General features: G+C 41.0%; 2 protein-coding genes across 2 annotated transcripts in view; one reads left to right on the plus strand and one right to left on the minus strand.

The window, feature by feature from the left end:
• LOC116974832 (homeobox protein Hox-A7-like) overlaps positions 1 to 1,433 on the minus strand; it is a 1,944-nt gene extending 511 nt beyond the window's left edge. Inside the window, exons 1-2 of the mRNA XM_033023471.1 lie at positions 814 to 1,433; positions 1 to 78 (exon numbers count right to left, since the gene is read on the minus strand). The exon at positions 1 to 78 is cut by the window's left edge and continues 104 nt beyond it. Coding sequence (XP_032879362.1) covers positions 1 to 78; positions 814 to 1,342 — 607 coding nt within the window. The 5' untranslated portion in view covers positions 1,343 to 1,433. The remainder of the gene's footprint in view (positions 79 to 813) is intronic.
• Positions 1,434 to 5,317: 3,884 nt separating this feature from the next.
• The window catches only part of evx2 (even-skipped homeobox 2), a 5,465-nt gene continuing 782 nt past the window's right edge, over positions 5,318 to 10,000 (plus strand). Inside the window, exons 1-3 of the mRNA XM_033023899.1 lie at positions 5,318 to 6,462; positions 7,462 to 7,709; positions 8,148 to 10,000. The exon at positions 8,148 to 10,000 is cut by the window's right edge and continues 782 nt beyond it. Coding sequence (XP_032879790.1) covers positions 6,039 to 6,462; positions 7,462 to 7,709; positions 8,148 to 8,771 — 1,296 coding nt within the window. The 5' untranslated portion in view covers positions 5,318 to 6,038 and the 3' untranslated portion in view covers positions 8,772 to 10,000. The remainder of the gene's footprint in view (positions 6,463 to 7,461; positions 7,710 to 8,147) is intronic.

Here is a 10,000-nt window from a genome sequence, read left to right on the forward strand (position 1 = left end):
TGCTGTAAGGAATTCGTTTCTTTCTTAGGCTACTTCCAGGATTCTGTGACTGCGGCCAGTGCGATGTCAATCCGAAAGCTGTAACGTATACACCCATGAAGACGTTAAACATACATTTAAGGCAATACCTTTACATAACTATGCTTTTAAACACGCGAGTCACTGTTGCGGTCCTTACTTACTTTATTCGAAGTTAGCTATTTTACCGCCACAACACTTATAAAGCCTGAAGATGACAATTAGTATCAATATATGTCAAAGTATTCATTCCATAGTTCATCTTCAAAAAGTAATTTTTCTTCTAATCTTATGCATCTGAAATGATGTGTCATATACTTAAAACTTGGTTTCCAATATCTCCAATGCATATTTGAATGGTTAGTGGCTATATCAAAAGTATTTGGTTTTCGACTGAAGTTGAAGTTCTTCTTCTCTTGCTGTGTTAACATAATGTGTCTGCAAATAGAAACATTTGATTTTGCCTCCGAAATGTTTTAGTGAAAAGGGATATGATGAAATTTATTGGAGGCGAGCCGACATATATGGTCATTTTGCTGTGGTAAATAAGTTGAATGAACCTTATAAATGTTTAGGTTTCTTTAGGGGAAAACACATTTCCTAAAGAGTTATGGATTTACTTTCTAAAACACTAAATGCGATATAAATACAGTCAAGGTAAAGTAACTCAGGTAGCAACGGTGGTACAACAAAGCAAGCAAATTCCAACACTTGCCTTTTTCAAACATATATTGAAAACGAAAGCAATCGTTAAGCACGTTAGCCAAGATTAGTACAAGGCATCATCAGACTGACCTAAATGCATTGGGACGCCGGGACCTGCCGTTGGAAGTGTTCCTCCTGAAATGGGTGCTCCGTAATACTGGGAATGGCTGAACGAAGTGAGGTCCAGGTCATTGGGATCTGTCTGGATCTGGACAGGTGCAGCCCGGGAGTATTCTAGTGGCCAGCTCTGATAAATTCCTGAGTTTGTGGAGGTTTCACTTCTCTCGCAGGGATTGTGGGGGTAGTTACTAAACAAAGATATATGACTGTCACTTTGGAGCTGGTTGGCAGTGAATCGACCTGCCTCAGGTGAGACGGCAAAGATGTCCCGATCTACTATTCCACGTGAACTGCAAGTCGAAAAGTCCTCCGAATACAATCCGAGGCATTTTCCACCTGGGGTCGTTTTCAACGCTGAAGGAAACATAGCAGGGCGAAACGCAATATTCGTGGAAAGTACTGGATTCATATCAAGTGGACGCTCTTCATGCTGCAGCATTACTGTCTTATCGCTAGATGTCTCTAACGTCAGCTTGTACCGTAGCGAGGTCGAATCCATCTTATAATTTCACCAAATGATTCTCTTCACTCCAGGCCTTGCAGATATAATCTCACAAATACTTTCGGTCACAACATGAAAGCGCACAATTCCTCCCTGTTCAAAAATATTGAGAATGATAGACTGGTGCAGGCATTGATCAAATACTTTGAGTTCCACCTCCCAGAAACGGCACTATCTATTAAGCACACACTACACCCTGGTCCAAACTACCTGATCTTTTTATTGCTGTAACTCCACTGCACTTAGCAAATAAAACACAGTGTGGACTCTTTACAAATTAAAACTCTGTGAACAAACGTCAAGGACACGAACTGCATTGTAGAATGACACATCTGTACTGGAGCTGTTGACCCAAGGTCAATGCTGAGTTTTCATCAGCTTCCTTCTTCTGTTGGTTATGTAAGATTTGTCTCCGTTTAAATTAATTTCTAACGTTTAGTTGTTGGTAAGGTATATTTGTTTATTTGATGTACATGAAACGCCACAAGGAACCGGTATTATAATAGAACGGTTAACTGTAATCAGAAACAAAACCTTCTTCGTGACAATGCAACATGCGTCAGGCAAAAGGCATTTAAGGAGCTTTTATTGCCTGCTATAACCCTTAAAGCTCCAGAATTACACCTCGGGTTCCAGCATTAGACGAGCGAGTAAATATTTAGCCTATTACTGTAAACCTTTTTTGAGGAGGCTAACGTGAACTACTGCTGCACACAGAAATGTGATCCGTCTATTTCTCGACATATTCACCAGTCGACTAACACTTCTTCCAGATTAAAACTTTCCATTTACATAATTGTAAAGGCAGTTGCTTCAAAAGCATACAAGTAGAGCTGCTTCTTCACAGCGCCAGAGATTCGGCTTCGATCCTGTCTGCGTGGAGTTTGCACATTTTCTCTGTGACCGCGTGGGTTTCCTCTCGGTGCACCGGTTTCCTTCCACGCTCCAAAGTCGTGCGAGTTTGCACGTTAATCGGCCTCTGTCAAATGTGTAAGGAGTGGATGCAAACGTGGGATAACATGGAACTAGTGTGAACTGTTGATCGATGTCCGGCGCGGACTCCGTGGGCCGAAGGGCCTGTTTCCATACTCCATCTCTAAACTAAAAACTGTAACTAAATCAGAGAACTGCGGAACCGTAGAACAGTGGATTTTAAAATAATGTGACCCATTTCCCATGCCCTTGCCGCTTTCTTTGTGTTGGGCTCAATCAGCTTTACTGATTAGTACCATGTCTATGCAAATCGACTTTATTTTGCAGTTTTTAAATCAGTCACTAATTAATAATCAACTATTTATAGCGCGATTGGCCTTTCGCTGTTCAGATTTCCAATTTATGAGTGTTGAAAATATGAAATTCTGCCCTTTTTTGTCTCACCGTTTATCTCAATATTTACAAATCTTCCAAAGCGTCCACAGACAATGACGCGGGCAGTCAATTGATAGCCCATAAAATAATTACAAAAAGCTGGAGTATGTCAACGGGGCAGGCAGCATCTCTGGAGAGAAGGAATGGGCGGCGTCACCCATTCCTTATCTCCAGAGATGTTGCCTGTCCCGCTGAGTGACTAGCTTTTTGTGACCATCTTTCGTTTAAACCAGCATCTGCAGTTCCTTCTTACACATCTTGCCCATAAAATAATAACTGCAAACTCTGGAGGTCAGTTCATTATGAAGTTAAATACAAATCATTACATGAATTTATCTGTGTAGGAAAAAACTGCAGATGTTGGTTTAAACTGACGATTGACACACAATACTGGAGTAACCCAGCGGGACTGGAAACATCTCTGGAGAGACCTTCTCCAGAGACGCTGCCTGTCCCGCTGAGTTACTCCAGCATTTTGTGTCTAACATGAATTTATCTTTTGGATCAACACTATAAAATTGCTCAATGTAAAACAATTGATCAATACGTAAGTTAACTCATACGGACACCAACGCGAGTAGCACCTTTAATTTACCAACTATATTTTCAGTATGCCCCTGTATCCTGTGAAGTTAACTACGAGGCTGCAATGTGGAAGGTGACTGTTATAATGCAGTAAAACAGATGAGGGCGCCAGAGGACAGATATTTTGGTTGAGTGCCGTTCATTTCGGTTCTATCCATCTTTATGTATCTAATATCTTCACCCAAAACTACCTCGAAGCTTCAGAATGAATTACTTACAATTTTTATTGGTTATGAATGGTGGGTCACAGGTAATATTATTAAACAAGTTAATATCAAACTTGAATAACATTGTTATCAGGGTCTCAAACACACCATTGTTTGCAAGAAAATTGTATTTTGTTCAATGATGTACGTTTTTTTTCTCAATTTTAGAGACAGCAAGTCATTTCAGGACCTGAAATATTATTATGATTGCTAACAATAAGACAATACCAATTTATGGTCTAAGCGATCCCTACAATGCCAAAAAGATGTGTAGTTTTAAACACAATGACATTTCATATGTTAATAATTTATGATGTTTTGTAACTTATTTTTTTATTAAGCAATGACATTAAAACGTTGTATCTGTACTTTATATAAACCGCTGTTGTTGCATGGTTCCCAAGGGAAGAAAACATAATTTTCACCATGTAACTTTTAATACTGACTTTTAATGCATTTCTTACCCACAATTAACATTAATCGCTTATGCCTTCCCATAAATTGTAGTAATATTATTGCCTTGTTTCTATTACCGTTGTTTTCGACATTTATTGTCCGTTTATATTTTTGTTTGAATGCAGAAATTAGAGTAAATATTGAGTACAAAAGTATGAATATGAGAATTTATTGCAGGTAATAAAGTCGAAGAAAAACATTGGAAATTATACATATATATATATTTATATATGACAGGACGTTACTGTTTTCACTCTACAGCATGGAGGGCAGTGCTAATTAAGTCATTTAGTAGCGATGATATAGGCTCCGTCTATGCATTATTTAATATTAATTATGCATCACGAACGCTTTTTGCTACATTGTCATTTCCCATAAGGGGAACTCGGGAGCAACTATTTTGTGATACGAACAGTGGATATCTGTTAAAGCTTTAATTAGCGTTTCGCAACTAAGCTGATAAGTTTCTCTTTTCGTCGGTAAACATTGATTTGGAAAACCAAAGTAACTACGGTGATGATGACAACAACAACAAATCCATCATCATTATCATCATCGCTATCAGCGTCATCATTACTACCGCTATTAACACCGAGAGTATCTGGTCCACGCAGATTCTCCATCTTCCAAATCCTCTCCGGAATTTTAAACTTCGAACCGCACATGCTACTTAGCCTTACATTGCTTTTTTTTTCCGACCCGGAACAAGAGGTAAATATGCCGGTTGCGGACTAACCTTAACTGGTCGCTTGTTTCGAACCATATGATTATTTGAAGATTACACATCAATAGCTTAGTTTTGGAGAAAATAGCATGGGAATATTGAACTCATAACTTTTCATTCGGAAGGATCTGCCTTTAATGTTCCTAACGAGAGCAAGGTTACGATATTTGTGTTAAAATAAATAAACGGTTTAAGTGCGACGGGCCTGGACAGAGAAAAGGTAGGTGCAGAATGGTTCAACTAAACTGTCTTAATATTATAATATTTAATTACACAAATAAAGTAAAATATTGCGAGATGTATCCTGCAATAAGTCCACTTTCAGAAAAATAATGCGAATACAACTTTATTCCAAATTATGCCATACATTTCAGTTGGGGAAGCATTGTCTTGGTATTGCGCTCTAGCGATGTGTATTACAAGTCAAACAGATTTCTCATTGTCTGAACGTCCGATAGATCCGCCACGATATGTCAACGAAGAGCATACTAAAGAACGAACTGTCCCGATGTGAAAGATCGAGGAAAAACTACGAACACCGGAGTCAGTTGTACGAATGTATGTGAAGAGGGAAATAGGCAAGAAGATGAAAGGGTGAGGGAGCAGATGCTAAAGAGAACCAGCTAACGGGGAACGGAGAAACCGGGACCTTGAAGTGCGATTTACAAGAAATCCGACTTCACATTGTCAACAAAATAAAAACAACATTCTGGTATTGCAGTACAAACCGACCAAATGTTGAAATATCTTCAATGGAACAACAAATCTTAACTTGCTGCTTTCATTTACCTAGACAGCTCGCCCACCGTCAACCAAATGTGTGGTGAGGAATGTGTGATATTATCTGAAGCCGGCAAGAACTGCAAAACAAAATAAGAGCATAATGATCTAGCTAAATGTACAGGGAAATGCTGTAATATTCATTTTATTAATCAGACTGTCAATTTCACCCCAGAGGCTAAAGCCCAATGCATCCGGGCATGCGATCAGCGACTGAGGACAGGGGCTGTCCTTTAATTCTTCTCTACCTGGATGTGTTTGCCTGTCGCTAGGCCGCCTTCATCATCCACTGACAGACGCTTGTATTTATTTGCTTATAAACCTGTTACAATAAATGATTATTCGAACAGCGTCATTCGTACCTTAATGACGAGCACTAGTTTGATGAATGACACATCGGGAGAAAGGAAGCACGGGTCATTTTGACCAGTCGTTCCCTCGTATTGACATAACACTTTTTCTTTGCACCAAAAAGATAAATTTCGAGACACTTGCGGGGCTGGGTGTGAATTGGCCCCAGCTGCAAGCTCATCATTAGTGTGGTATCAGCCTGCAACCTGCGCTCGGCTCCGGGATGGAAAGACTAAGGAAAGAAATAATTCTGATGGAACGGGGTCTGCATAGTCCTGCTGCCAAAAGGATTTCGAATTTGTCAGACTCAGCTGGAAATGCGGTGGAGGAGGCCCTTGAAAATTCTCATCACAGTGGTCGCCTCAGCCCCAGACCAACTTCCGCCTCCCTTCACAACAGTATTGGGGACACCCCAACAAACGGCAAATTTGAGATAGACAATTTATTCCACCATCAACATTCAAGCGACAGTACGTCCTCGTCTGAAATTTCGTCTTCGGAAAGCAGGAAAAAATATTCCCATTACCCAGAACTTGGTAGTCGAGAGAAAGAAGCAGAAATGAATAGTGATGTTGATGTGGGATGCTCGACACTCCGCTCTCCTGCCGGCGTCAGTACAACGCAACTCAAAGAAAATACAAACAAAGGTAAACATTTATTTGTTAAACATTACTATCTAAATCATTATCTGCTCTCATGCACGAGGACAGGCGAAAGTACAGAAAATAAACCAGTTGGGAAAGGACTCTGTTGTGATGCATCAAGATTCTAAATACATTTTTATTTCTATTTGAGTTATAGATGCAATAGCTGATACATTGTGCAGAAATAAACTGTAAAAACAAACGTGTAATGTTCTCAACGTTTGCGCTTATTGCCGGCAAAACGTTTCAAATAAAATAATACAGGCCCATAGAAAACATGCATTTTCTTTTTAAACTTATATTGCAAGATATATTTGTATCTAAACTAGCATTGAAATTGACATCGCAGGCATGGATAGTGTTAAAGTATTTCATTTAGAAGCAATAGTGATGAAGTTGGGTGAAACGTTTATATTTGCGCCAACGATATTTCTTTCACTGAGGTGCATTTCTGTTACAAATAGAGGTATTTGAATGACAATCAGCGGCGATTCGATCGCACATTATCAAAATTGCAGGTTGCGAAATTATACGCGTAATTATTTGGAGAAAGCCTGCTCTTTTATTCCGCTCTATGATTTTCAAAGGGGCCTTTATCTTGTCCACGACGAAATGTGTTGGTCTTAAAACAACTGCCAGTTCCGAGGGGCGCTTTGTTTCTGGTTGAAAATACTAAAAAGTAAAATATGGAAGAATACTGACTGCTCTGTAGATGAAACAAAAACGGCTAGGAAGTATCTGGAGGTTTCCATTCTGTGTCAATTCGGATGGCTAATGGATGAATACCTCAGAACCTTTATCTATATTATAATTACCGAAACTTACTGCAAATTAACTAGATATATTTTGGTAAAGCAGAGTCTCATAGAACTTTATTGACTCTAATAACAGTCACCATTTGTAATAATGACAGCCAGCATTAATTATGTGGCATCAAAGCTGCCTTATTAATTTCTACTCATGCTTTACCGATCTTTCACGTTTTTATTTCTCTCCTTCCAGTTTATTCAGACAATGGCAGTTCAACTAATACTTCTTCGAATGGGTCCAGTATTACGAACCTGAACGGCAACTCCAATTCAATAGGCAATTCGAGTTCTGGTCCTGACCAGGTGAGACGGTATCGAACAGCTTTCACCCGAGAACAAATCGGCAGACTAGAGAAAGAGTTTTATAGAGAAAACTATGTATCCAGACCCAGGCGATGTGAACTGGCGGCTGCTTTAAATCTACCCGAAACTACTATCAAGGTGCATACTGTTTTATTCGTATATTATACTTACCGCTCTATATAAATATATTGCACACTGTAATTTAATGTTTGCGTATTAACGTGTACCAAGGGTAAATTGCACATATTCATTTAATGTTAGTGTATTAACGTGTACAAAGAATAAATCGCGCGTTTTAATTTCACGTTGGTTTAATAACATGTACGAATGATAAAGTTATTTATTGTGCAGTATATGTTTTATATCTGCCGTTGCAAATAATGCGTGAACGTAATTGCTGAACCTTACTCTTTTAAAGTAGCGGGTTTTTCTTTGAGCGCTTAGATTTCCAGAATGATAATGCATGGAGCAAAATGCTATTGCAAAGGATGTTTTTGGGGACTGTTTAATGTGTACAGTGTGGAGCAAGATTGGGTTGCAGTGTGTTGACGCTGTGCATTTTCTTTCTTGATGCAGGTTTGGTTTCAGAACCGACGGATGAAAGATAAAAGACAGCGACTTGCGATGTCATGGCCCCACCCAGCTGACCCCAGCTTTTATACCTACATGATGACCCATGCGGCGGCCACGGGCAGCCTGCCCTACCCTTTCCACTCGCATGTGCCCTTGCACTACTACCCGCACGTCGGCGTCACTGCGGCTGCTGCAGCCGCCGCCGCCGCCGCCGCCGCCGCCGCCACGGGCGCCACGCCCTTCCCCACCTCCATCCGCCCTCTCGACACCTTCCGCGCCCTCTCGCACCCCTACTCGCGGCCCGAGCTGCTCTGCAGCTTCCGGCACCCGGGCCTGTACCAGTCGCCTCACGGCCTGAACGGCAGCGCGGCTACAGCGGCGGCGGCTGCAGCTGCTGCAGCGGCCGCTGCCTCCACGCCAGCCGGAGCCGCGCCTTGCTCCTGCCTCAGTTGCCACAGCAACCAGGGCGGCGCGCTCGGGCCCAGGAGCTCCAGCTCCGACTTCACCTGCACCGCGGCTGCGCAGAGGTCGGAGAGCAGCTTCCTTCCTTACTCGGCCGCGGTGCTCAGCAAATCAGCAGCCGTCTCACCGCCTGGCCAGCGGGAGGACTCCTCCCTAACCAGATAACTCTCCCCGGTGGTGGCTCTCGCCAAGGCCAATGGAGACACCAGTGGTAAATTGCAATGGAGCAATTGCTCAATTCATTTTTCTTTAATACATCGCCCTGCCATTGAGCACTGATTTGGTGCAACCGTGGGTAAATTTCCATTCACAACTATTTTAAAAGAGATATACTGTCCTTTCAGTATGGACTACCTAGCCCTTTCTCATTCTTCCCCGGGACTCGTTGAATGTGGTTCAAATCGCTTAGAAACTTTCCCCCAATGAACCTTGAAAAGTTCTTGTAATTGTTCTCTTCGTTATACTAGATTGTACAGGGAAACTGTGAACTTTTTAAGTATAATCTTCTTCATAATGGATATGATCTGGGCTCATTAGCATTTGATAATACTGTTGGGACTAAACTCAAGAAATGTAAAACTGTCTTGAAACAGATTTAAGTCAGTCCAACAACATCTGGATATTGTCTATTTAAATAATGCATACAAATGAAGGTCACTTTGGGAAGAACATAATTCCGTTTATTCTGTACACCTTCTTTATAAGAAGGCCCTTTTCTGTGAAATTGGGTATGTGCATGCCTACTGCTTTGGCCCAGGAGTGCCACCACCGGGTATCTGACAAGTGTTCGCTGCCAGAAATTACTCCTCGAGGACTTTGGTAAAGTTCGAGGAAAACACATCAGAAACCGCCAATGTTATTGCCATGTCAATTCCGATGCTAATAATGTGCAGATTATGACGAAAATTGCCAATCATGTACCTTGATGGACCTCCTTTGAATGTAGAATTGGAAAAAAAGTTCCCTGCACAGAGACCTGCTGTCAAACACTAACAACCCGCTAAGGGAAGTCATTAGAAAAGATAGATAAGAGACTTGATACATAAAACATTGTTCATGGTGCATAGAATGTACAGGATTTAATGTGGTATTCGTTATCTGAAGTGATTTTGCAAAAACTCGACGTCCTCATTGTCCCACTGCCAATTTTAATTTTGGAAACCTATATTGTAGACGTCCTGTGTCCACTTTCCCTTGTAACCAGTATGGAACTGATGTGAACAGCCTCATTAAATCAACCTAGAAATTTCCATAATACGCCCCATAGAGCCACTTCAGTGTTCGCTTAATGGGATTCTTCTGATAAAAAAAATGTAACTAACAGTTTTTTCACGGTGCATCCTTCCCACGGGGTCCTTTGTCAATCTCTTGTAAATTAACTCATTAAATTATGT

The sequence above is a fragment of the Amblyraja radiata genome, chromosome 7 (assembly GCF_010909765.2).
Source record: "Amblyraja radiata isolate CabotCenter1 chromosome 7, sAmbRad1.1.pri, whole genome shotgun sequence".
Classification (NCBI taxonomy): domain Eukaryota; kingdom Metazoa; phylum Chordata; class Chondrichthyes; order Rajiformes; family Rajidae; genus Amblyraja; species Amblyraja radiata.